This window comes from Varanus komodoensis, unplaced genomic scaffold (genome assembly GCF_004798865.1).
Source record: "Varanus komodoensis strain SLA01 unplaced genomic scaffold, ASM479886v1 scaffold3, whole genome shotgun sequence".
NCBI classification, from domain to species: domain Eukaryota; kingdom Metazoa; phylum Chordata; class Lepidosauria; order Squamata; family Varanidae; genus Varanus; species Varanus komodoensis.
In genome coordinates this window covers 63,921,104-63,948,523 of record NW_025335761.1, presented here as the reverse complement: position 1 = coordinate 63,948,523, position 27,420 = coordinate 63,921,104, and the positions used below count along the sequence as shown (strand labels likewise).

The window sequence follows — 27,420 nt, the reverse complement described above, 5'->3', positions numbered from 1 at the left end:
GGCTTGTTTTATAGTGTATGTTTTATATTATATATTTGTATTTTATTGTATGTATTTTAAAATGTTATTTTATTTTTTTGTTGTAAGCCGCCCCGAGGCTTCGGCGAATGGGGCGGCATAAAAATGTTTTAATAAATAAAATAAAAATAAAATATCTTAGATCATAACTGCTGCTCCCGTGAAGGTTATAAGGAGTTTGTTTTGTCATTCTAATGACAGATAAATGTGTGGGTTTGAGCAGGGTTATTAGATTTTGGCACAGGAAGTTGACGTTTCTGCTCGGAGGGTAAAAGATGTGAGCTAGGAGATTTCTCCCTTCCTGCTTCCCTTCCAAATCCTTGGGACAATTTAAAGCGATCCCTTTCCTCTCCTCTCCTTTCTTGTGTGCAAATCCAGTTGGCTGCTTTCTGAACCTGCCACAGACTTAGCCAACCGGACCCCAGACTTCCTGTGTTTTTGCAACATGAGTCACGGAAGGCAGAGTTAAACAAGTCTGATCACAAGAAGAGTCGCATCAAGAGATGTCGCAACACTGGGGAGCAGCTTTCTCCAGCTCGGCACCCTCCTGTGGGAGGGTGGGATCGCAAGTCCTATCATTTTCACACAGCATGGGCTGGGCATGCTGGGAATGGCAGTCCAAGGCAGCCAGAAGGCCTCAGTGTGGGAGAGGCAGCTTCAAAGCAGGCGAGCCCCGTCTGCCTTCCTGCTAAGGGCACGGACTTCCCAGAACCTTTGGAAAGAGGGGGTGGAGGTGGGCCATCGGCTCTCTCCAGCAATACTTCTGCTTCTTCCAACCCTGCTAGAACCTGAGATCCAAACTAAACATGGAATGAGCTCCATTTAGACTGCAATGGCAGCCGCTGTGGTTTTGTGGTGGGAAAGCTGGCCTGGGACGTCATTTCGTTTCATTTATGACACTTGAATGCTGCCCCAAAGCCCATAGGACTCTCTGGGAGGCTTACAATAGGAAAAAAGGTACATATTCCATAGAAATACAATAATACATTCAAGCGGTACAGTTAAGCAATACAATATTTAACTGTAGGCGATACAAGATCAAACAAACCTTAATACAATACTATAATGCATAATGCAGCAGATAATAGCAATGCATAATACAATATAATACATAATGCAATGAATAATATTGATAATAGGAAGAAATATCCATCCTCCCCCGCACAGGCAAAGTCCCACCCAGGAGGAGCCCCCAGTGCGACGCCGCTGCGTGCTCCCAGCCGGCTGCTTTTGCAGCGCCCTCCTCTCCCTCTCCTCCTTGAGGGGCCATCCGAGGTTGAGCTGGAGCCCGTGGGGGGAGTGCTGTGGCCCCCATGCTGGGTCCCAGTCCCTGCTCAGCCATGAAGCCCCTGAGGTGCCACTGGGCAGAGACACGCTGCTCGCCCTCACAGCCATGCTGAAACCACATGGTTACTTCTTATTGTAATGGCAGAACGTGGGTCTGGTTCCCCGGAAGAAGCCGAATCGTGGCCCCAAAGGCTGTCCCCCATCCTGGGGCGTCTTTCTCCCAGCCCTGCTCGTGCCTGGTCCCAGAGGAAGGCCACGCGGTCCTGGGCAGGAGCGGGTGATGGATTCTTTGAACGATGGGCCACGGGGAGCAACATCCGCTCAGTGCTTTCCACCCGTACCCCTTTCCAGATATCATACATGTGCATGCCCAGGGTGGACATGGAAACTGCCCCGGAGTTTGTTTATTTATTTATTTATTGAAACATTTTTATGCCGCCCCGTTCGCCGAAGCCTCGGGGCGGCTTACAACACTAAGCTAAAACAATTATAATATAAATCAAAAATATAAATATTAAATTAAAAATACAAAAATACAGTATAAAAGAAGCCGCCCTGGCCAGATAAAATCCAAAATATTAACAGTTAAAATGCCGCTTGAATAAAAAGGTCTTCGCCTGGCGCCGAAAAACAAATAACGACGGCGCCAGGCGGACCTCTCTGGGGAGCGCGTTCCAGAAGTTGGGGTCTTATGTCTCTTAGAAATGCAACAATGGAATTGGCAAGGAAAGAGCATTTCTGGCCATTGTGCCCTCTTCCAGGAGACTCCATACCGCATCCTCCCCGAGCTCAGTTTTCTGTCCTATCCCCACTTCCAATGACCATTTGGCATTCCATGCCCTCGGAGCAGACTCAGCTTCCTGGGGGTAGGAATCCTCCCCCATTCGCGTGTTTTTCCTTCTGGGTTTTTTTCATTTTGGCTCCTCCTGCAATCCTTGAAGTGCTTCCAAGTCTGTTGATACCTCCTGCTGCATGTCTAACTTGGTAATGCAAATGCCTTTTAAAGTCAAAATCCTATGCAAGTTTAGACAAACTTGCTGGGAATTGAGGGCCTTTTTCTGTCTAAACTTGCATAGGATTGCACCTTATCATCTGTTTTTGGGAGGTGCCAATAGTTGCCCCTTTCTGAGAGGAAGTTATAAAACAGATATACTCTCTGTTGGAACACCCTTTCATATTTTCTAAGGCACTTGGTCTTTTCCATTATCTACCTGCCACTTAGACATCAAACCCCAGTCACTGCACATGGATATTTTGTGCCCCTTTGACAGTTAAAAGACAGCACCAAAAAATATAAATATGCAATGGACCAAAGACCCAATCATACTTCCAAAGGCTGAGCAGATGAATTCCAGACTCTGCTCTTGAATGTATGTATGGATATCTGTTGAAACACTTACACTTGTGGAATCTGTTGGAACAAATGTACACTTGTTCCATGTAAATTTATGAAGCTATACGAGCACACACACACTTTTAAAATGTTGTTTTGCTTCAGTGAACTAGTATAAATTAGCTACGGAGTGAATTTCCCCGCTTGAGGAGGGAGGCCAGCCTTACCTTGAAGCAAAAGCCTAATGATGTTGGAAAGTGCTTAACAGACACGAGGCGGAAGGAAGGACCGATCTGGTGAAGCTCCCATTACGGAGGGGCCGTGGAGGCAAGGCATTCACTGGCCCAGTACTGCAAACACTGGGATATTTGGTGCAGACGCCAAGCACTTCTCTGCAGTTGTGAAAAGATTGTGGAGTGGAGAAGTCACTTCCCACAGCATCCCTCCCCTGCCAAACTCAGCATCCTGAACAGATTTCACAGTAATCAGAGCTCTATTGCCACCTCCTGGTTTGAGTTTTCTAAAGCACATGAAATATTAAGAGGATGCTATTCAGCTGCTTTGATTTTTGGATAACAAATAGTGTGTTTTAGTCGGGGAGAGTATTTCCTCTGTGTATGCATGTGTGTGTGCGCGTGCAACTTAACATTCAAATCCTTTAAGCTTGTTTGCTGCAGTTTCCTGCTATCATTTTGCTTCTCTCCCACTGTCTGGCCCGTTTTTTCCTTCCTGTTTAGAGTTCCTTTCTCTTTCCAAGGGTAATCCCAGCCAATCCGGGATCACATCCCTCATAATAAGAGGGCAATGAAGGTGCTACATTTTCCTGATGCATCCCAATTCCCAGGAGAGTTGGAAGGAAGAGGGAAAAGAGGAAGAATGGGGAATCACTGAATCATAGAATCATTAGAGTTGGAAGGGGCCAGGAGGCCGCCAGGTCCAACCCGCTGCTGTCGCAGGACACCAGGTTACACCGTCCCACTCAGGTGGCTGTCCAGTTTCTCCTTGAATGCCTCCAGCGTGAGAGAGCCTCCCACCTCCCTAGGTCACTGGTTCTCGGTCAGGACATTTTTCTGATGTTCAGCCCAGACCTGGCTTCATGTACGCTGCGCTCGTCATTCTGTGTCGTGGTGACAGATTTGCAATGTCCCCAAATGCCTGGTTAGATCGTCAGTTCATGAAGATGTCGAGTGAGCTGGAAAGGCTTCGGGGCAGTTCTCACAGGAAGACTCAAAGGGGAACTTCGGGAGGGAGGCTTCGGCGAATGGGGCGGCATAAAAATGTTTTAATAAATAAATAAAAATAAACAAACTTGACCGGAAGGGCCTGAGCATCCTTGTTGAGGCTGGAGCAGCTGTGCGAGGCTTCTTCTTCAGGGGATCCCTGCGAGATGAAGATGGGCTCCTTGCCGTGATTAAGAGTGCTCCTTTTTTAATATACCCCCCAGCGTAGCTTCGTCCTCCTCTGCCTTCCTGTACATTCCATTATACAACCACATGGCAGAACTGTACAAATACACGCGTGTCTTGTTTATTTATTTATTTATTTCAAACGTGGATCTCCTGTCCGCTACTGAGATCTCGGAATGGTCTTACAATAAACAGGGTGAAGCACAGCATCCAGTTTAAATGCCATAAAATAAAACCCCACATTAAAATCACACTCAAACCTTAAAATACTGGGAAAATAAAAAAGGGTTTGGCCTGGAGTCGAAAAGAATAAAGTGGGGGAGCGTGTTCCCTTCTAATCTCCTTCAAGGGGGGCACCCAGAGAAGGGCCTCTGCCCCAGATCTTAAGGGGTGGGAAGGCACGTATGGAAGGAGACACTCCTTCAGGTCTCCAGGCCCAAAACTGTTTAGGGCTTTATAGGTCATCACCAGTATCTGACATTGGGCCTGGACTTCAACATTACCAGAGTGTCACCATGGAAACCTGAGTGGCGGCCATTTTGGTGGTGGTCCCCACCCTGTGGAAAAAACTCTCTCATCCAATTTGGGAGGCAAAATATTTAACATCTCTCGCATGCCTCCCCATCCAGAGACCCACTGGGTATTGGAACGGGTAAAAATACCCAAATTAAAAAAAAAAATGGACCTTCTCACTCAGTCTTTCTCTGGCCTGCAATTAAATTTACTCCGCAGCTTTGCTTTACCACTCTTGTACTGTTTATTATCATTATTGTAGCAGTAGTAGTATCACTTTTAAAACTATATTTTAATGGATTTCTAATCAACAAATTAATATTTATATGGAAATGATGTAAGGAGTTTTGTTAATATTTAGCAGGATGAAAATAGTGCAGATGAATAAATAAGGTTGTTACATTTAAGAATAAAACGGAGGTGGGATATAAATCTAACAAAAACCCCCCGAACACCCAAACCACATGCCATTTTGAGTCCTTAAATTCCCGGGAAACCCAGCCAGGGCCTTTGACGGGTTCCTTCCCCTACGGTTCAAAGCCCGTTCAGTCTTGCACTGAAAAGCACCTTTTGCAGAAATGTTGTGGACTTGGGCTTCCACCCTTTCAGGGCAGAACTGCCCGCTTCCTGAGCAGATGTGGGGGCTGGGGGCAAAGACTGCTAAGGAAACCCAAAGGCGAAGTGGGTGGAGGGGTCTGTTAAGGAGACTTGCAGGTGGGAACATTTGGAGCCCGCCAGGGTCTGCCCTGGCCTATCTAAATATCTTGGTTTCCTCAGGGGCTGATGGCAAAGATCACGGATGCTTCTACCCGCTTGCTTCGGTTTTGTGGTGTCTGTACTGTGTGGTTGTCCTCCGGATGAGGCTTCAAAGTAACTAGGGATAGTCCCTGCAGGAAAATCCAGGTAGCTGGAAGCCTTCCTGCCTGCTTCCAATCCAAAAAGTGGAACTGGGACAAGTTGGGGTGTTTCCATGGACTCCCATCTCCAAGAGAGCCGGTGTGTTACGGCGGGGTGTGTGTGTGTGTGTGTGTGTGTGTGTGTGAGTGAGAGAGAGGATGGGACTGGGGACCAGGCAGATCTGGGTTCTAGTCCTCACTCTGCCATGAAGCTCACTGGGTGACTTGGGCCAGTCACGGACTCTCAGCCCAACCTACTGCACATGGTGGGCATGTCATGGGAGGTGCTGGCTGGAGCCAGGGGTCAGACTAGATGGCCTTGGAGGACCCCTCTGACTCACTCTGTTTCTGTTTCTATGTCACTGCGTGGGGTGGTATTTGTGAGGCTAAAAATGGAGTAGAAGGGAGCTATGGAAACTGCCTTGGTCTCTTTGCAAAAGGAAAAAATTAGGACTAGAAATGCAGTATAACAGGAATAAGAAGGGATATGATTTGCACGTTTTTCTCAGAAACACACACAAAGAAAGTTACACAAGTTGCATGATTTGCACAAATTGGAAGCTTAAGACCTACACCGTTTTCGTGCAATTAGAGCAAATGGTACTACTGTGATGTAATTTGTGGCTTCCAATTTGTGAATGTCATGTGACATGGGCAAGCTGCGCTAGCACACGGGTGCAAATTGCACCATCTGCACACATTTCCTGAGTGTGTTTTAAAAATGTGCAACTTGGTGGGCATGTCATGAGCGGACTGGCTGGAGCTGGGGGTCAGACTAGATGGCCCGGGAGACCCCTTCTGACTCACCTTGTTTCTAAACCGTGGTCCATCTTCGAGAGGGAAGTTAGCCGTGAGTCAGTGCTGATGCTGGGCTGGACAACTGGAACTGGGGAAAGGGCGAATTTGATTTTCACCCCTTATTGGCTTCCTCAAATATCCCTAAGAAACTGAACAGGCTAGAAGGCTGGCTTTGCTTTATCCTGGCAATTTGAGCACCACTCAGGGGAGGAATTGTGGGCACGGCGATGTGAGTACAACGCAAAGCAGATGAGTTAAGGTGTTGACGTGTTTGACGGACAGGATCCACCTAAAGAGCAGAACTGGGCCGGGGTTCTTGCTAGGAAGCTTGGAAAGAAAGCCGGTGGTGGTGGATCGTTGTAGACACCTGGCTGGGAGAGGACGGATGCCTGAAGATAGCAGGGCTGGTCCCCAGAGATCTCGCAGCAGGTGGGGGAGGTGGGCAAGAAGCCAGGTGAGGGGCAGGTGATGCTTCGGGCAGACAGCAGATTCCCAGCCCAGAACGCACTTATCTGGCCCAGATGATGATGATGATGATGATGATGATGATGATGATGATTACATTTCTATGCCTAATTCTTCTTCTAGATGGACAGAACCCAGAGCATCCACACCTGACGGACTGCAAGCTGCACTTCAGAGAAACCAAACCTGCAGCAACACCAAGGAAGCAGAATTCTAGGCCGTGTATTAATCTCGGATGGGGCAACGTTACGTACTGGAGACATGTTATTCGTACAAGCCCTGGACGGATCCTGCTTCCAGGGCTGTGCCCGGCCGGGGCACTTGGTATGGGCCATACATGTGAGGGGCATAGGTGGGGGCTTCTCTTCTTGGTAGCTCTCCCCACTTCTTGAAGACGTAGGCTCTCCAGGTGGCAGCTGCCTGTTGCAGGTTAGGACTGGGCCCCTCCAGAAGCATTTCGAGAGCTGCAGTGACAGAAGAGCAATGCATTAGCAGAACAAGCAGGACAAGAAAGCGCTCGGAGTTGGACTCCAGCCTCAATCTGCCACCCGAATGGATTTAGGGTGAATGGGTGAATTTAATTGACGCTGGGATCTGGCAAAGGAGGCAGGATGCAATATTTTGTGTTGGCTTGATGACAATGCCGGCATTTTATAAATAGATCAAAGGGTCTAAACCTAGCTATCTGATGCAATCAATAGACTTCATCCTTCCTGTTGCAAAGTCTAGATCCTAGAGATCTAATTTCTAGCGGATCAGATCTTCTTTAGCAGGGAGAATAAAATTTACAGTTTGCAGTAGATATCACGATTTAGATCTTTTGATAAGTTTATTTTACAGATCTGTGAGTTTACAGTTTGCACCAGCTGTGACCCGTGAATCCTGGAAAGCTTTGATCCAACCTGACTGGAAAGATCATTCTGTTGATTACACTTTAAATTCACTTTCACCCATGCTAGGCGCTTATTTTGTCTTCCTACCACCCTTATTAGGTGGGTTAGGTCGAGAGATACTGGCTGACCCAAAACTACCAAGTTTGCTTCATGACCCAAGTCTGAGACTCCGCCCACTGGGCCATACTGTTCTCCTTCACTTCTGCTCATGGTCTGCTTCTAGGTGGCCCTGGTCAGCCTCCTCCTCCTCCTCTTGGCCTCAGCAATGGTCCAGTCCTGTCAATCACCTCCCACAGTCCTTATTTATTTATTTAGGACGCTTCTATGCTGCCCCATTCGCCAAAGCCTCGGGGCGGCTCACAACAATAAATAAATAACAACAATATAAAAACAATATAATTTGAGACAACATAATTTGAGAAGACCTGGCCAAAGATGTAAAATAAATAAATAATATTAGCAATTAAAATGACGTTTAAATAAAAAGGTCTTCGCCTGGCACAGAAAAACAAATAACGATGGCACCAGGCGGACCTCTCTGGGGAGCGCATTCCAGAAGCACACCTGCTCCTAGGTGCGCTTCACTGTTCCTGTGCCGCAGAGAGCACAGGTGTCTGTGGTGGCAAATTCCCGTTTGATCTCTTTGCACATGGCTGTGAAATTAACATGTGGCCCTTGCTTATGCTTGTGGGAAGGGGCGGAAGAGGCATTTGTTATGCAGATGAGCATTCTGGCTGGTATATAGTCATGTGACAGAACTGAGGTATGTATGAAGACAGGGCTCGTTCACATGTCCGTTTTCCAGCCAATTTTCTATTTGTGCAGTTAAAACCCCTTGCAGGAAATACGTTTGTTGCTGCTCTTCTGGGCTGTCCAGATACCTCCAACTTACGATGACCCTATGAATGGAAGCCTTCCAAAACACTGTGTCTGTGGCAACCCCGTTTAACTTCCAAATTCAAGCCGCGGCTCCATCCATCTCTTATTTCGGCTTCCTCTCCTCCTGCCTTTGATCCTCTTCCCCAGGGAGTCCTGCCTGCTCCCGATGCAAGGAAATGTGTGTGTGTGAATAAGATTCATATCCCATCTTTTTTCTTTCAAGCAACTCAAGGGGACTTACATCATTCTCCTCCTCCTCCTAATGTTCTCTACAGAACAACAACCCTGCAAGGTAGCTTGGGCTACAGTCCTGCGACTGACCCAGAGACACCCAGCGAGCTCCGTGGCTGAACAACGATCCGGACCCGGAGCTCCAGGGTCCCCAGTCCACCGCCCTGGCGACTGAGTGTGTGTGAGCGCCGTGCGAAAAGGGCCGGGCACTCACAGGGGCATATCTGCTCACTTACAGGTCAGCAGCTGCTGCCGCGTGGCCTCCTCCAGTTCCGGGATCTGCATGCTCTCCAGAATTACTCCTGCGGAAAAGAAGTTTAGCAACACGGTTCAGGGAGGGGCCGGGCGGACTCTGTGGCTACCAGCCCGGCTGGTGTCGGGGCACCTCGAAGGCGGCCGCAGCAAGGATGACCAAGTTCAGTCCGGAAAGGTCCCTTGTACTGAAAGATCATGCAGGCCCCCACAGTCCCTTGCGACAGCCTGCTCCTGGTAGTGGTTCTCCCCACCAACTACAAGCTTTTAGAGCATGCACAGAGTGTTTTTTAGATCCTGAGTCACATGGGCCCAGCAACTGGGCAGTTGGAAATAAGTCTCCCCTTCCTTGCGTCTCTGCTAAGCTGACCCGTCCCCGCCGGTCTCACAGGGAAGCTGCTTTGTCCAACCCAATAACGTCCTTTTTCAGGTAAGGTGACCCCACCCAGACCCAATATCCCAAGTGGGGTTGTTTGTGGGTTTTGCTGCAAGGAACGAGCATGGCTTCTGTTCTGGAAATAATTATAGACTCTCCTTTTTGGGACCCCCATCAGAGATATTCAATGAGGAGCCGCTGATCTTTCCGGGGCCCGAAGTCCATATTTTGAAAGCCCTTTCTGGGATCCCTGAAACTTCCTCAAGGCACACGGCACTCTCCACCGCTGGCAGCACCCACCCTCACCCCTTTCCCGCTTTCACCAAGCCTCTCAGATCCTTGTGCTTCCTACCCGCTAACTCCAGAGCCCTCGTTCGCATCTCTTCACCGGGGCTTTGGAAATACCCCACCGCCTTTTTCAGTAGCTCAGCCCTCAGCTCGGGGTGGATGCTAACCTGAAAGGTAAAAAGCATAACAGGTGCTTAGGGTTCTGTGCTGCAGCGCAAAGAACTGGGAAGGTGGCTTGAACTTCCATGGAGATTTTGGGCCTGGAGCTTCACTAGAGACCTACTCCTGGAGAGAGATGGAACTCCTCGAGCTGCTTGTTGACACGGGTCTACACGACCACCTGGGATCGTGGTTCTCCTTCAGGACATGGCGGTGGGGAGCATCAAGGAGCGTGTCTCCACCTCCATGTTCACCGCTGCCTTCAGCAGGAGTGCTGGAGAAAGATCTCCACCCCGGTCCCCGGAGAAGCTGCATGAGCAGGAGCAAGGAAGACCGACCGTGCTGGGAGCTTCACAAAGGGACACGGAGATGAGGAGGCGAGGCTTTCCTGGGGCAGGGCCGCAGCTCAGCGAGGGGTCGCGCGGTTTGCGTGAGGAAGGCCTCCGGTCCAGTCCTTGGTATCCCCAGCTGGAAAAGTTCCCTTCTGCCTAAGCAGCACCTCCAGCCAGAGGAGGTGACCCTGTGCAAGAGGGCCTGATGGACCGCAGGGCACTTTGTATGTCCCGACACGCCATTTTAAACCTTTGCTGTCCTGCTAGGCTTTATTTAGGTTTTTATTTGGACTTAGTTTTAAACTTTTATACCATGTGTCATTGTGGTACATGTTACTGCTTTAAATGCCACAGACTGCTCAGAGAGCTTTGGCTATTGGGCAGCGCAGAAATGTAAGGATTAAATGGAAGGACTAAATCATAGAATCATGGAATAGTAAAGTTGGAGGGGGCCATGGAGGCCATCAAGTCCACCCCCTGCTGCTGCAGGACACCAGTTTACACCACCCCACTCAGGTGGCTGCCCAGTTTCTTTTTGAATGTCTCTGGTGTGGGAGAGCCCCCCACCTCTCCAGGCAGCTGGTCCCACTATCACATTGCTCTGACAGTGAGGAAGCTTTTCCTGAAGTCCAGTCTGAATCTGGGCTGTCGCAACTTGAATTGATTACTCCGTGTCCTGCACTCTGGCATCAGCGAGAAGAGATCTTGACCTTCCTCTTTGTGATAACCTTTGAAATCCTTATGGAGGGAGATCGTGTCCCCCCTCAGTCTTCTCTTCTCTTCTCTTCTCTTCTCAAGGCTGAACATGCCCAGTCCTCTCAGTCTCTCCTCACAGGGCAGCATTTCCAACCCCTGGATCATTTTTGTTGCCCTCCACTGGACCCTTCCTAATTTTTCTTCATCTTTCTTCTATCCTGATGCCCAGAACTGGACACAGGATTCCAGGTGAGGTCTGACCAGTGAGGAGTCTAGAGAAACGACTACTTCCTGAGATTTGGAAGTAATACTGTTAATGCATCCCAAAGCATGTTCCAAACCATAAATCATTCCTAAAGATTGAGGAAATATTACAGCAGCCTCCCTGGTGGGGCAGATGGGTTGGACTCCCAGCACCCCCAACCAGCCTGGTCCAGAGCCTTTGGTCAGAGCTCTTCCATGCTGGCCGGGAATGATGGGAACTCCAGCCCAGCAGGAGGGCTGCAAAAGGGGGGGGGGGGTGTCAGTGGCAAAGCATCTGAAGGGCATCTTTTCTTCATACATGAAAAGACGGGGAGATGGCAGCAAGGCCTGGAGGAAGATGGCTGTGAATTTGGGGACAAATCCAAATAGCCCGGCCAGTTCTTGATAGCCTTTCCTCTTCCTTTCAGACACAACGCCCTGGACTCATCGCCTGCCAATACAAGGGCCTCTCTCCATCTTGCCCTCCTCTCTCTCACCAGCTGCCTGCACAGATGTGCGTCCAGATTCGGTAGGCTCAGGCTCGTGGTGCGGTAAATCTCTTCAATGTAGGCCCTGAGTTTTCTCTTGGCCAAAAATCTCACCGAATGCAGAAAGGCAGCTTTGCATGCCTGCGAAAAGAGACGGGCTGTTTCAGAATGGGGGAAGCTGAGCTTCGGAATCATGGCAGGAATGGAAAAGTGGAAATCCCGTTACTTCAAGCCTTCTCTTGTCCATGCATCCCTCTACCAGTTTGCATCGCAACAGCTGACGCGTGAAAACACCATCCCGAGATGCTAGTAGCTGCACGGCATATAAAAGCTTTGACTGACTGACTGACTGACTGACTGACTGACTGACTGACTGAATGAAAACACGCCCCCAAAAGTTATCCTGTAGGAAAGCAGGGGGGCTGTCAGTCCTTGCCAAGGAGCATGAAAATTCCCAGGGTCCACGGAGGCTAGCAGTGTTGGAGAAATGTGCAATGAACTGCAAGTAGCTCAGATTTCGCCAAGACTGCCCCTGAAATCTGGATTCTCAGTAGAACAGATTTCCCAAGTTAGAAACACAGAAACAGAGCGAGTCAGAAGGGGTCTCCTGGGCCATCTAGTCTGACCCCCGGCTCCAGCCAGCTCCGCTCATGACATGCCCACCATGTGCACGTCCAGCCTATCCTTGAATGCCCTCAACCACCTCCTGTGGAAGCCCATTCCACACCCTGGGGGTCCTAACTCTCAAGAAGTATTTCTTGGCATCCAAATTGAACCTTGGATCCCTGAGCTTTGCTCTGCTGGAGCGCATTCTGCCCTCCTCTGCGGGGGAGAACAGGTCTCTACCCACCTCCGTGTGACACCCCCTCACGTACCTGCATGTCGCCAACAGATCCCCTCTGAGTCTCCTCTTCTGCAGGCTGAAGAGACCCAATTCCCTCAGTCTCGCCTCATATGGCATCCCCTGCAAACCGGCCACCAACCTTGTGGCCCTACGCTGCACTGACTCCAACCTGGCTATATCTTTTCTGTAATGAGGGACCCAAAACTGAGCACAATACTCCAGTTGTGGGCGCAGCAGAGTTGTACAGAGTGGCAGTAACACCTCTCTCAATCCAGAAGCCACACTTCTGGCTATGCAACCAAGGGTGGCGTTCGCCCTCTTGACCACCGCATCACACGGCTGACTCATGTTCAGCCTGCGGTCAACCAGCACCCCGAGGTCCCTTTCACAAGTGCTGCTCTCCAGCCACTGGTCCCCTAATCTGTCCTTATGACACCCACTCCTATGCCCCAAGTGCAAGACCTTGCACTTCTCTGCATCGCACGCCACCGCTGTCAATTTAATCTGCAAGGTGTGCTGGTTAATATACAACGAGGAAGACTTTGCACGGAGTGAGGAAGGGCTGATCCGCACAGCAGAGGAAGACAGTCTGTCCCGGAGAGAATGAACACCTAGCCAAGGGCTTCTGTAGTTCTGGGGGTCCACTAAGCGGAAAACCAGTACAGGGTCTTACCTCAGACACCTTTGGGCTAGGATCACACTGGTGAATAAGGAGCGGCACCAAATTCTTCTTGACTTGCTCCCCAAAAAATGTTTTGTATCTGAACTTTGTCCAAGCAGCCAGGATGCCAAACAGGTGCAGTGCGGCCCCGCGAAGGTCAGTATCATTCTAGTCGGGGGGAAAAAACTCGCTGATACCTGGGACAGGTGTGTTTGAAGTAATAGTGCAGGAGGTGCAATTTAGGTGGCAAGGAATAACAAATATGCATCATGCATGTCTTATATTTATATCTCACCCCTTTCCCTCTTACAAGAAACCCAAAGTAGCTTATTTGGTCTTCTTTCGCCTCTCCACTTGATCCTCACAACAACAACCCTGTGAGGTAGACTAGGCTGAGAAGCCGTTCATTTATCTAGTGAGTTTCCTGTCTGAGCTGGGACTTGACTCTGGGTCTCCTGAGACCCAGATTGGCTGTGACTTTGGTATGACATAGACCTTTATAGAAGCAGAGCGAGTCAGAAGGGGCATCCCAGGCCATCTAGTCTGACCCCCGGCTCCAGCCGGCTCCGCTCACGACATGCCCACCATGTGGACGTCCAGCCTATCCTTGAACACCCGCACCGATGGGGCCTCAACCACCTCCCACGGAAGCCCATTCCACCCCCTCGGGGTCCTGACTGTCAGGAAGTACTTCCTGGCATCCAAATGGAACCTGGGATCCCTGAGCTTGGCTCCATTTATAAGGTGATGGTTAAAATGACTTTACAAGAGTCTAAGGTCTGCACACTAAAAGGACTGCTCTCGTGTCCTCATGCTCCATGTGCCAGAAATTGCATTCAAACCCTGTGCCAGGACAGATTAATTCTGGTGGGCAAAATGGAGGCCTCGTGCTGGACGCTGGCTGGGACTGCACCTAGAAATCCAGGCGGTCAGGAACTGCTTTTGCCCTGCAGTGCTAGCTTTCTCGCATTTCCTTCCAAAAGTCATGCTGTACCCTCAAGCCAATGGAGTCTGACTTCCCCCTCCATGCTACAGCACCTTCCTAGCTTTTCATTCATGTTTCATCAATTATTATTTTTCATTATCCATTTGCATAGGAAGAAGGAAGGAAAAACAAGGGAATAAGTGAGACGGTATGATCCTTAAATATCAGATCTTCCATGACATGGTGGGAGAGTTGGAAAACTAAGTTTTATAGCCCCAAACAGCCGAATTCGTTGGAAATAGATTTTTTTTGCTGTTTGACGCCCTTAAGAACGTGTTGCAAATCCTTAAAACAGCAATGTGGGGTAGGCTAATGTTCTTGCCCATATATTAAAGAGGGTGAGAGACGGGCCTGCCTGAGGTTGCCTAGTGAACGTGATGTTCAGAGAAGATTCGAGCCTGGAATTCGCAGTTCAGTTCTTTCCTCTTAGGCCAAGACTGATTCCCAGCTTCTTGGAGGACCTTTTATGTGATAACCTATAGATAATCCTTCCCCCTCGAGGTTGTGAACAGGTGACAAATGAACAGTGAAAAAGAAGGTGACCAATGTACCATATCAGGCCCACCAAAGAAGATCAGACTCCCTGGAGAAGACCATCATGCGAGGAAAAGCAGAAGGAACAAGAAGAGGTGGAAGACGAATTCTGAGATGGATCAGTTCCATAAAGGAAGCAAGCTTGGCTCTTGAGAGCTGAGCTGGGTCACCCAAGACCAGAAAGTTTTGGAGGGCACTCATTCGGGGCTGCCAGAAGCTGGAGACAACTAGACAGTATGTAACAACCACAATACACAGACAGCCCTCATAGAATCATAGCGCTGGAAGGGGCCATGAAGGCCATCAGGTCCACCCCCTGCAGTTGCAGGACACCAAGTCACACCATCCCACTCAGGTGGCTGTCCAGTTTCCCCTTGAATGTCTCTGGTGTGGGAGAGCCCCCCACCCCTCCAGGCAGCTGGTCCCACTGCCGTATTGCTCTGGCAGTGATGAAGCTTTTCCTGGTGTCCAGCCTGAATCTGGGTTGTCACAACCTGAACTGATTATTCCGTGTCCTGCACTCTGGCATCAGCGAGAAGAGATCTTGGCCTTCCTCTTTGTGGCAGCCTTTTCGGGTCCCTATAGAGGGATCCCATGTCCCCCCTCAGTCTTCTCTTCCAGGGCTGAACATGCCCAGTTCTCTCAGTCTCTCCTCACAGGGCAGCATTTCCAAACCCCGGATCACTTTTGTCGCCCTCCTCTGGACCCTTTCTAATTTCCCTGCATCTTTCTTAAATCTTGGTGCCCAGAACTGGACACAGGATTCCATATGAGATCAGATTCATGAGGGGTATAGAGGAACTACTACTTCTCGTGATTTGGAAGTAACACTCTGTTAATGTATCTCAAGTACAATGCAATAAGAGGCCTCAGTTCTCTCAGCAACTCCTAGACGGAGTCCTACCGCCAGCTTACGTCAGCGAGGTACGTTACGGTCTTCATGGAGATGTCTTTAAAGAGAAAGCCCACGTCCTTCCGCTTCAGGCACGGGAAAGCCAGCGCTAGCATCTCAAGCCCCTCGTGCACCACCTTGGGGTCATACAGAGCTCCAAGAAGTATAGCCACGATGGCCTTCTTTTGCTCCTTCACCTGGAGGGACACGCCAGAAGCACCCGTGATGCTGGAGACGGAGCAGTGCCCATTGCAAAGACTTAACAGCATTAGTCAACTTATTTATGCAACTGTATTCTGCGGTTAATTAGTCCCAAGGACTCTCCAAGCGGATTACAGAAAGAAAAGGGCTCTGAGAAAGGGGTTCTTTCCACTGTGCAACGCACATCTTCATCTTGCTCAGAAGACAACTTTTGTGCGGCTGAAGGGTTGCTGCTCACGGAGACAGGGACCCGAGGCTGGGCTTAATATTTCAGCCTGCAGCCGGCAGCTGCCATGCTCGACTTTCCTTTTGCAAGAGGGGGATTCGCACGCAGGCAAAGCTAGCAGGTCCAGGCTGGGCCCCTTCCATGAAAATGAGTTTTCTGGGGTGCCACGCAGACTTTGAAGTGCGCAAGCAATTGCAAAGCGACGGTAGGAGCTTGCATGGCACATTTTGTGGAAGACTTGGCTCACCGGCTAAGTTGCCACACAGAGGAAGAACTGGCATCGTGCCCCGGTTGCAATGAGCTTTGCAGGAGGGCCACTGGCCGAGGAAGCTGTGGATCAGGGCCTGCCCCTCCTTGCTTGGGCTCACAACCAGCACGCACGGTCCCAAGATGCACGCTCCATATCTCGACAGTATGGAGCTCCTCCAGGGCGGGTTCTGCTCTGAGACCTCCGGCGGCTGATGTTTCCCCGTTGCATTGAATGGGGAGGGCCCTTCAAGTAATCCACAGCCTCGCAGGAGCAATATCAGCTTTAGTAAGCGAGATCTAACCTTGTCCGGGGCCATGACGATGACCTTCCCGAGGCCTTTTATTGCCATCTGGCGGATGCTGGCGAGCTGGTCTCCTGCTCTCTCCATCAGGATAGGGAGGACAAATTTCAGCTGCTCCCTTTCTCCTAACTTGGGATCCTGAATTACCTGCAGTGATTAAGCATGTTATTATAAGTACAGTTGGATTTTGCACATCTCAAACTCACGCTTCTGACCATGCAGGACCAAAGTGACTATGGATATGGGGAGAGAGTTTTGCCTGGGAAAAGGTCTTGGAAGACAGACTTTGCTGCCTGCATGCATTTGGTTGGGTCAGGCCAAATTCCAAATGTTTGTTTTCACTGCTTCCCTGATCTGCTGCTGCTAAGGTGGTCTTGCCTGCCCTGCCCTGCCTTCTTAGCCTTGCCTTCTTAGCCTTGCCTTCTTAGCCTTGCCTTCTTAGCCTTGCCTTGCCCTGCCCTGCCCTGTCTTCTTAGCCTTGCCTTGCCTTGCCTTGCCCTGTCCTGCCTTCTTAGCCTTGCCTTCTTTGCCTTGCCTTCTTAGCCTTGCCTTGCCTTCTTAGCCCTGCCCTGCCCTGCCCTGCCTTGCTTTGCCTTGCTTCTGGATTAAAGTCAGAGGGAGAGAATGCAGCAAATTGCACAGCTTCATCAGGAGAGACCCTCCTGGTGGTACCCAAGGTTCAGGAGGCTCGTTATATCATGGTCAGAATAAGGCCCTTTGTATCCTAACAGCCTAGAACTTCCTGCCGCTGCAGATTAGGCAGGTGCTGCCCGGCTTGGGGGCTGACGGAAAAATGCGCCTTTTCCAGCGGCATTCCCAGGCAGTTCCTCTTGGTCTGATGGCAGGGAAAGCCACATGAGGCGAGGCTCAGGGAACTGAGTCTTGAATGAACAGTAAGCCTTTGCTTGCACAGGAAGGTCAACAGAAAGGGGGCAACTGAGCCCCCCCGGCAGGGAGTTCCAGAGCCAAGGATGTCCCTGGTGGTGGTGGCACTGCGCCAGGGCCTCCCCCTGAGATCTGAAACCTGGGCAGGCTCCTGCGGGGGGGAGGCCACCTCTCTCCTTCCATGTCTGAGAGACACCCGTTCCAAAAGCTCATTGCACACCGCTCTCGAAAGGCCGAGGGGGGCGGCGCTCCGGACGCCACCTCTGACCTCAGTGAAGAAGGCGGTTCCGGTGAGCTGCAGCTTTTTGGACCCTGAATTCATCCAGAGGAGCACTGTCTGGATGATCTTGTGGCTGAGACATCGATTCCGAAACAAATGGCTGGAAAAGAAAAGGAACAGCGGAACGTCAGCAGAAGGCCCCACCCCCACCCCTGGGCCAGGACTAAAGAATCTTGGGTCCCTGTCCCCAGTTTGGGCCAGTCCTTCCCAGCACAAGATGAGGCAGCAGGATTTGGTCCTGGGTGATGCTCGCACCTCTGTTGCCTGACAGCACCTTTCCTCCCTCCCTCCCTCCCGAGGCTTTCTCTCCTGCAGTTACAAAGAAACAGCGCGAGTCAGAAGGGGCCTCCTGGGCCATCTAGTCTGACCCCCAGCTCCAGCCGGCTCCACTCATGACATGCCCACCCAAACCCCAGCTTTTGGCCTCTGCAAACAGCTCATGCACAGCCACGGACAAGCCGCTTACCTGGTCAGCAGACAGACACCGTTCTGGTGGGCTTGGGGGTCCCTCAGCAAAGCCCAGATGTTGACCTCTCCCACCAGTGACGGATCACGCGTGACCTTCTGCACCAGGGCCCTCAGACTCGCCACGGAGAGCCTGTCATGGGGAAAGGACGCTGCAGCCGACCGGAAGCGGGCAGCTGGTGGGCACACGGCTTGGAGTGGACCGGCCTTGCCCGACTGCTCCGCCCAGAAGACCCCCAAAAAGTACGGACCTCAAAGCGTGGGCACGGAAGGGGGCCCTGCCCAGTCCATGGGGCCCTGCTGCCCAGATGCTGATGATGACTCAGTGGGGGAAGTGGTCGCAGCAGATCCCGCTGTGGGAAACCAGTTGCCCGAGAGCTCCGTCTTACCCGTATGGCCGCGCAAGGAATCCATCTGGGGGTGGGAATCCAACAGATTCCACTGGGCTCGGCTCCCTGGGTCCAGCCCGTGTTGAGTCTCAGCTCCTGGCCGGCGCCTCCAGGAAGTGAGCCCCACATGGCCGCCAGCAGCCAGCCTCCCCCACGCCCCGTGGCCGCTGCTTGCACCGCCGCAGCGGATGAGGAAGAAGGGCGGTTGCGTGTGGCTCTCCAGGGACAGAAACCTGTGTGATCGCAGCGCAAGCAGCACCCCTCTTCTGCAGGGCCGTCTCGACGCGTGGGCCCGATGGGCACTTGCCCGTGGGCCCCATACTCATCTGTGTGTGTTAACCCTTGGAAAATTGGAAAACTTCCCAAATTAGCAGTAGTTGTGGTTGTCGTAGGGGCCCCAATACACTGCTTTGCCCGGGCCCCATCAGGCTGTTCAGACGGCCCTGCTCTTCTGCCACAGCTACAGCATGGAGGAAGGCCAAAGCTGCTGAGCCCCCCCCCCCCCATGAGAATTTGCAGAGCCCCTCTCGGCTCGGCTCGCTCTGCAAGACCAGGCCGAGCATGAGCAGAGGGCTGCAAATCTCAGAGAGGCGGATTCCTCAAGAGCAGGGGTGTGGTGGTCCAACCCGTGGCCCGGGATGGCTATAAATGTGGCCCAACGCAACGTCGTAAACTTACTTAAAACATTACGAGATTTTTTTGCAAATCTTTTTTGTAACTTGATCGCACAGTTCTCAAGTGTGAACTTCACAGATGACAACGTTGTGTTGCGATGTCACATAAAAACAAATATACGCTCGCTATTTGTACGCATGCGTGGCTTCAGTTTTACGGCGGTGTGTGGTGTCCAGTGCGTTACCTTCCAAGCGCAGGCAGTCGAATTGACACCGTCAGATGTTACATGGGCTCGTGGTGACTTGGCAAGTGAAACACGGCTATATCAATAATATTTTAACCTACCGTTGCAAACAATGGATATCACAGACGTGACGCACAGGCCATTTTTGTGCTCATCCGCTTTTGTTAGTGTTTGTGCATTTAATGTGTGGCCCCAGACAATTTTTCTTCTTCCAGTGTGGCCCAGAGACACCCAAAGGTTGGACACCCCTGCTCTAGGGCTTGTCCCAGCCCCATGTAGCAGGTCCTCCCATGGGCTGATGGGCTGCAGAGGGAAGGCACAAGATGCAGCCGTATTTTATTTTATTCATTTATTTTTCGATGTATACCCTGCCTTTTTCCTACAAAGGGCTCAAGGCAGCTTACATCATTCTCCTCCTCCATCTTATCCCCACAACAACAACCCTGTGAGGTAGGCTGGGCTGAGAGTCTGTGACTGGCCCAAAGTCACCCCGTTGGCTCCATGGCCGAGCGGGGACTCGAACCCGGATCGTCTGAGTCCCAGTCCCATGCCCTTAACCACTACACCACACAGCCGTATCTTCCTGGCCAGGCATGTGACCCTGACGGCATCTCCTGCTCCTCATCAGGGACATTGTCCATGAGAGCTGGGCAGCAGGGGGAGAGAGCATTTTGGGGGTGTCTCCTTGGGAGCATCACGAGGACCTGGAGGGACACAGCTGCTTCCTAAGACTCCAGTTTCCCAGCCAAGATCAACTGCCCAAGATTGACCTTCAACGGCATTCAAGCTGGAGCACTGACTGCAGACTTTGTGGAAGCAACAGGCCAGCGACCCAAAAGGCTTCCCTGTACTCTGGAACAGTGAGCCTCTTGGGGCTTGTCTGGGGCACTGAGCCAAGCAAAGCGAGGTCCTTTGCTGTGATTCTTGGGATGGATCCTTGACTCGCAACCTCAGTGCGATCTGCCACCTGTGGGTCTTCATTGCATCTAGAAATGTTGAAGGAATGCCAGCAGACTCAAACGAATCTGGCCCATGAGCTCCACGGAAGGCTGGCCATTTCCACGTCCCACGTCCCATGGATTCTACAGCCCTGTGGGGCTTTCTTTCAAGAAAAACCTGCCACGATTTTACCAAAGCAGAGCTATAGGAGAACAGGTAAAAAGCCCTGACAAGCAAAAACGCCTATTTCACTGTAGGGTGAAGCATGAAAATAATGTCTTTCTAAGAATTGGAGGGATTTATGTATTTTTGGGTCTGTAGGGTGTATATAGAAACATAGAAGCAGAGCGAATCAGAAGGGACCTCCTGGGCCATCTAGTCTGACCCCCGGCTCCAGCCGGCTCCGCTCACGACATGCCCACCATGGGCATGTCCAGCCTGCCCTTGAACACCCCCACCGATGGGGCCTCAACCCCCTCCTGTGCGAGCCCCTTCCATTACCTAGCACAGATGCCTTCTGAGACATTCCTGGAAAAACCTGAGCCCTCAGTGAGTGGAGGACAGAATAACGGGTGCCCGTTATCGGCCAGCTGTCAAACGCCGACAAACAGGTTTTGCAAAGTCTGTTCATCCCTAACTGGGACTGTAAAGGCTTGTAGCTAATTAGGGAAATGCTGCATTAAGAAGCTTGCTTGGGAGCTCTGGAGGCCTGGTCCCGACTGCTTGAGAGACCCCCAAAGTGCCCTGTTGGTGCTTCACGATGAGCCCTGAATTGCGTGGTGTGAACACGGCAGTTCGCTGCATCCAGGGCGCATCCCATGCTCCAGCAAACAACCCCGATGCCCAGCTCTCGTGCGTGTGAGCCATTCCCGTGCCGGGCAGCCTCACCTGCAAGGGTTCCCCTCCGATACCTGCCGCTCCCTGAGGAAAAGCCTCCGGCGACCCACGGAAAGGGGCATCTTCTGCCCCAGCGTCGTGCTGACCTGCCGGAGGAGAGCGCAGAACAGCCCCGGAAACTGTTCTGCGAGGACCTGCCTGTCTTCCAGCACGGCCAGGACTTCATAGACGGCACAAGTGGCCTGGGGGGGGGGGGGCGCGGGGAGAGAGAGAGAGAGAGAGAGACGTTCTTCCCACTTCGAAATATGGAGAAGAAATGAGAAGGCCACACCCCCTTCCCCTGGCCCCACCCCTTTCCAAAAAAATCAATCATGGCTGGTTCCTGGCTTTTGGGCAGGTTCTCCCCACATTTGAAAAGTCTGGAATGTTTCTCCCAAGGCTTAGTTCCTGGCAGTGCCAACTCTACAGCATTTTAGCCCCGCCTCGATGCTTTTGGCTCCGCCCACCCCAGGCGAGCGCCTGAATTTGAACTCAGCTCTCAGCCCAAAAGGGATCCCAGCCCTGGTGCAGAGGGAGCAGCCGCCCTGACTTTTCTTTGAGGAGGGGTCAGCCCCTGTGAGAGGGACATTCTGCTAACCACCTTCCTGGCTTCATGCCCCTCACACTGTTTGGGCCCTGGCTCCCATCATCCCCAGGAAGCATGGCCCATATTCAGAATACCTCACAGGAGCCAGGCGGAGGGACGTTACTTCCCAAAGCAAAGCAGGGAGGGACTCCGGGACAGTGAGGGCAAAGCCCCACGCCAGGCTCAGAACTGGGCTTGAAAATCAGCCCCCGCTGAGCCCCTGGCCTGCGAGGGGTGCCGTCCCCGTCCCCAGACATTGTTCTGGCTGTCCCACCACAGGCTGGCTGGGACCCTGAGCATCCCCACTAGCAATATGGGGATACCCTGCTGCACCAGGTGTTCCTTCGTAAGGTGGCCACTTCATGCCGGTGGGGCTTCTGTCCCCCTAAGTTACATCTCCACCCATGTGCTGTCCTGTTCTTCTTAGCTCTCCTGAAGACTGAGTTAAAGACACACCTCTTCTGCCAGGACTTCCCAGATGGGTTCTGAGCTCCGTTTTATTTAATGCGCTTGCTTTTAGTTGCTATTTTAACTACGGTTGGTTTTAGTATTTTGCAAGCCTCCCAGAGGAGGTATAATTGTGCATTGCTGGCCGTGGGAAATTGCTCAGGCACCTGCCCTGTTGAGTTTTCAGTGCCCAACAAAAATTTTTCTTTTCAAACGTCTCTTTTTCAACCTATGGACTACTCAAATTATTTACTGACGGCAGTGGTTTTAATTTTAATAGTATGGATTCATTTTATTAATTTACCTTTTGTTTGATTGCATATCTTGTGTTTTATTTTGCTTATTTGTGATCACTTTTTAATGGTACTATTTTATTAATTTTAACATTGCTTTGTGCTGCAATGCGTGCCCAGAGCGCATAAAGCTTTTATACAAATTTAACACTGATGATGATGATGCAATAAAAATAGGACTGCCTCTCTTGCAAGACCCCAGAGTCACCATCGCGCTGATGCTGTTTGAGTTGGGTGCCCTGACAGGAGACTGCCCGCCCGGGTCTTGTGCGGAGGATTGCAAGAAAACAGAGCCGTCCAGCTTACTTTGAGGGGCTCTTCATCTGCACACTCCTCGGCAGGCTCTTCACCGCAGGACTGCCCCGCGGCCTCCGGGCTCGAGGGCTGCACCATCCTGGCTGCCAGGCTGTGGAGGATCGGGGAGGCCAGGGAGGGGTCGCTGCCCAGAGACCTCCAGAGCGCTCCTGTCTCACTGGAATTCAGCAACATGGATGTTATCAGCTTTTGCTGTCGAAGAGAAGGCTGGCAACCGGAAAGGGCACCGGGCTAGTCCGGGAGCAGCCCCCTCTCCTCCTCTGGAGTGGTCACCCTTATAGGTCTCGTTGGGAAGCCTGGCCGGCTGGCCCTGTGCCGGAAGCGGTCGTTTCAGCGCCATTCCGGTTGCGCTTGCGGACAGCCACTTTGAGCCATTGGCTCCTCTGGAAACCTGCAAAGCCGCCCTGGGCACCAGCGCAAAATGGTCGCGCTGGGAAGATGTGGGGAAGGGCAAGTACCCTGGCCAGAAGGCCGCGTGAAAGGCAGAGGGGGTGGACGGACCCCAGGGCGCTTCGGACCACTCATCGCAACCCACCGTTTTTGCCAATTTTTCAAACTGATTTCACTGCAATGACAGCTGCTGCAAATAACATCTGCCAAGAAGGAGGAGGAGGAGGAGGGTCGGTTCTGGGGGCTGCGATATATGGGCTGAGTTGTTTGTCATTCCCTTGGCGGCTTTATTTTGTTCCCTTTCCTCTGTTTGGTTTATGCTAGTTTTTCCTTTGTTCTGTATTTTTTCTATGCAATTGTATATGTTGGGAAAATAAAAGTCATTAAGAAGAGAAGAAGCAGAAGCCGGTGGAGGGGGCAGCAACCGGGGGACCCTGCTGGGGCTGCACCCGTGAGCAGGTGCTCAACCAGGCCTGCTCTTGAGAAAAACTGGAAAGGTTCAGAGGAGGGCAGCCAGGATGGTCCGGGGACCGGAAACAGAGCCCTGTGAGGGGAGAGGCTAAGAACTGGCCATGCTGAGCCTGGAGAAGGGAAGATCAAGGGGAGACAGGGCAGCCCTGCAGAAGGACTTGAAAGGCTATCAGAAAGAGGAAGGACAGGATCTCGTCTGGATCATCCCAAGTGGCAGGAGGCCAGATTCCAGCTAGATATCAGGAAGGACTTCCTGACTGGTAGAGCAGGATGACAATGGAACCAGTGACCTTGGGAGATTGTGGGCTCTCCCACGCTGGAGGCCTTCAAGATGCAACTGGACAGCCATCCGAGGGTGGGGGGGGGGGTTGAACTGGGAATCCTGCCCCGAGCTGGCGGTTGGTTGGACCTGATGGGGCCATGGCCCCTCCCAAGTCTACTCTTTCCCCTTTCCGTGATTCGCACTGCCTCTGGAATCGCTAGAAGGGTCACCTGAACCGTGGCCTCACCTGTCCATTGGAAGGCGCCGTGCCAGGAGGCTGCTGAACACGGCGTCCAGGTGATAACGGGCAACAATGACCACAGCATCCATCAGCACCTGCCGCAGGTCGTCTTGCTTGATGGTTGGCAAGCGACTGTAGAAGACGTCCAGGATCACGGGTATCTGGAAGGAACAAGAGAGCCACAGGCGACTTTCGGAAGGCCCCTTCGCTGGAGTAAGGGAAATGGAGGGACGGGACCACATGCCCTCGTGATGTTTTAACAGCATGCCAGATCCTTGGAAGTTGAGCATGAGTCGTCTGAAAAGCATTCATTGCAAAACTTGCAGCTTATTAAGGCAACGCCCAATGCATATGTGGCGCTTCAGTGAGCACAAAAGAGATAAGTCCCTGCCCCAAGGAGCTTACAGCTAAAGTTTTAGGAGAGAGCAGGAGAAATAGGGAAACATGGGATGAAAATGGCACCCACCATACACCCGTTTAGACAGAAAAAGTCTGACAAGGGCTTTTGGCTTTGAGGACGGATTTGGCAGGGGAGGGGGAAGGGAGGGGTGGCTTAGGCAGGTCTTTCAGCCTCCGAGGCTACAAAATCGACACGGGCAGGGGATGCCTTTGTGCAGGAGGCCCTTGGGTGCTGGAGGAGAAGAGCTGCCCTCCGGGGATCTGTTTGGACTCGTGAAACGAGGCAGTCGCGGGTGCAGAATGAACCTGGGCTTCGAGGGCTCCGCCGCAGTCCTGCAGGAGGGTGAGCAGCCAGCGTCCAGCTGCTACAGCACACTTCTCATGCCCCGACACCAGGTCTTCCAAGATGGCCTCGATGAAGGCCAGGGCTTGATCCGGGGGGAAGTAGGCGCTGGCCACCTGCAAGCGCAGCACAGATGAAGGCTCCAGGAGGCGCTGACAGCTCCTTGACAGGCGCTTTCCCTCTTCTAAAACCCAGCTTCGCACGCTGCAAGTCCAGGGCTGGATTTCCAGCTTCCTCAGGTTAAATGAATCATGGAGAACCTGGAGACCCCGCAGCTCAGATCCAGGCTGGCCTTCTTGAACCTGAAGCCATCTAGAGAGGTCTGGAGTACAACCCCCATCAGCCTCAGCCAGCTCGGTCAGGGACAACAGGCATCCTAGTCTACAGCAACTGCAGGGTACCAGTTTGAGGGGGCTGGAAAGGGCATGGGATGAGCTCTGCATCAGAAGGGGAGGCAGCTGGCAGCTTGACCCCCACCTCCAGCTCTGTTTCTCTCCCACCCCTCTGGAAATGTTATTTATTTTTGGCAGGGGAGAGCGTTTGGAGGGGGGGCAGCAAGGTTCAAGAATGCCCATATCCCCCCAGCACATCATGCAGTTCACCTCATGCCCAGTTCCCTTTCATGCACGCAACTGCCATGCTTTCTCTGCGAATGCGAATCGTGTGCAAAGCAAGGCCTGATCCAACAGAGATGCGTGCAAGCAGCCCCACATTTGCACAGATTTCTATAGGCTAAGACTTCTATAGGCTAAGACAGGGCGGATTCTATAGGCCTCCTGAGGAAATGCGCACAGATCAATCCGGAACTGGGAGAGAAACAATGGTGCGCATTTTCAGCACAACATGCTCGGACTGGCACCCAGACCCCCGAGCGGGATTCACACACACACTCTGCAAACAAACACATCCGTTTTCACAATCCAGTTTCAGGGTTGATCCAGATTGGGTAAGGATTGATAGAAGACCTATTTTTTCACATTTTTCCTGAGCATTTTTTTTTAAATTTGAACCTCCTTCCCTTTTTAGTACTTCACCCTTGATTTTATCATTATTTATCGGATGCAGAGTGTGGTGTGTTGCTTGTTGTATATGGTTGCTTTGTTCTATGGATCTTTGTAAGCCTTCCAGAGCCTTTTAGTATTGGACGGCATATAGAAACTTGAAATGAATGAATGAACGAATGAATGAATACTTCCCCCATCCTTGTTCTGTGCACGTGTGTGTTAGTGGGGGATCGGAGCCTCACACTGGTGCTGCTCTATGGATCGTGTGCACACCCGCACTTGCACGCTCGGGTGCCAAGGGGCAGCATGCTTCTCGCAGGCTACGGATCCTGCTTGCACGCTCGCAGGCCTCTTCCATTTGTACAATGAACTGGGGGGAGGTGGAATGTACCTTGTGCTTCCATCTGCAGAGGGGTGTTCTTATCCTTTCCACAGGATAGCATTTTTTACATTTTATGGCAAACGCATGCTAAAATCAACCGAGAATCGGTACCATTGGAAAGATCCGGCACATGGACGTGAGGTTGGCTTCCAGGGTAGACAATTTTGGGCCCCTGCTAAGGGCCCCCACCTTCGGGAGCTTCCGGAACGTCTCTGCCTCTTTGCCACGGAGGTGGCGGAGCAGCGGAAGTGTGTGGCGCCGAGAAGGCCGGCGCTTGGAGGGAGGGGCCCAGGGAGAGGCCGTTCCCAAAGGCCCCCAGTACCCGCCGCCAGCACTGCGTGGTGCTGCCCAAATTAATTGGGGTATTGGGAGAGGAGAGCGGTCACCTTGGCCATTCTGGATGATGCTTTGAAGAGGTCTCCGGGAGCATCTGTCTGCAGACCCAAACAGGCTGAGAACATCTCCTCTTCTTCCACAGGGGTGAGTCTGGACCGAGCTGAAAAGCAAAGCAAGGGAAGGCTTTAATCACCTGCTCACTACACTTTGTGAAGAAAACGCTCTGGGTTCGGGTTGACCACTCCCTGGTGAAGCAGGATGCTTGGCTGACGTTTCTTCTGCGTGGGCTCCTGCTCAGGAGACAGCTGGGATGCTCCAGCTCGGATGGGTCAGGAGACCACCCAGCAAAAGCCAGAAGGCACGCACCACAACCAACAAGAATGCAAAAAGCACAAGGTCTGTGGCTTGCGTGCACATCCAGGCGAGACACAAGTCCTCCCAGTCTTCACCAAGCATCCGCGTTTACCACGATGACCAAAAGCTCAGCAAACACTCGCAGGGCTTGAGCTCCCGAGTGCTGAGCAACTCTTTTTAGCTTTACTTTCGATGCTTACAAGTCTCTTAAAGGAACAGAGAAGAAACACGTTCTCAGAGGTGCAACGCATATAATAATATGAAAAAATAATAGGTCATCAGGTGCTTCTTCAGGAGCAACCCTAATAGGGGGATGTATGACCTAAGACAGCATGGAGAATTTAACAGTGTTTCTCTTCCACCGTCTAGGAGGTCCTTGCACTCTCTGAAGGTGACAATGAGGAGAGAGGTCTCTGGGGAAAAATATCTGGAATGCGGGGTTTCGACACTCTCCCAA

At 51.7% G+C, this 27,420-nt stretch overlaps 1 protein-coding gene across 1 annotated transcript in view; it reads right to left on the bottom strand.

The window, feature by feature from the left end:
• Window positions 1-6,980: 6,980 nt before the first annotated feature.
• LOC123026530 (maestro heat-like repeat-containing protein family member 2B) overlaps window positions 6,981-27,420 on the bottom strand; it is a 52,550-nt gene continuing 32,110 nt past the window's right edge. Inside the window, exons 24-37 of the mRNA XM_044436267.1 lie at window positions 26,660-26,769; window positions 24,851-25,003; window positions 24,152-24,306; window positions 22,773-22,938; window positions 21,153-21,343; window positions 18,079-18,210; window positions 17,601-17,712; window positions 16,448-16,594; window positions 15,493-15,666; window positions 13,071-13,226; window positions 11,563-11,694; window positions 9,700-9,802; window positions 8,956-9,021; window positions 6,981-7,180 (exon numbers count right to left, since the gene is read on the bottom strand). Of these exons, the coding sequence (XP_044292202.1) occupies window positions 6,981-7,180; window positions 8,956-9,021; window positions 9,700-9,802; window positions 11,563-11,694; window positions 13,071-13,226; window positions 15,493-15,666; window positions 16,448-16,594; window positions 17,601-17,712; window positions 18,079-18,210; window positions 21,153-21,343; window positions 22,773-22,938; window positions 24,152-24,306; window positions 24,851-25,003; window positions 26,660-26,769 (1,997 nt within the window). The remainder of the gene's footprint in view (window positions 7,181-8,955; window positions 9,022-9,699; window positions 9,803-11,562; window positions 11,695-13,070; window positions 13,227-15,492; window positions 15,667-16,447; window positions 16,595-17,600; window positions 17,713-18,078; window positions 18,211-21,152; window positions 21,344-22,772; window positions 22,939-24,151; window positions 24,307-24,850; window positions 25,004-26,659; window positions 26,770-27,420) is intronic.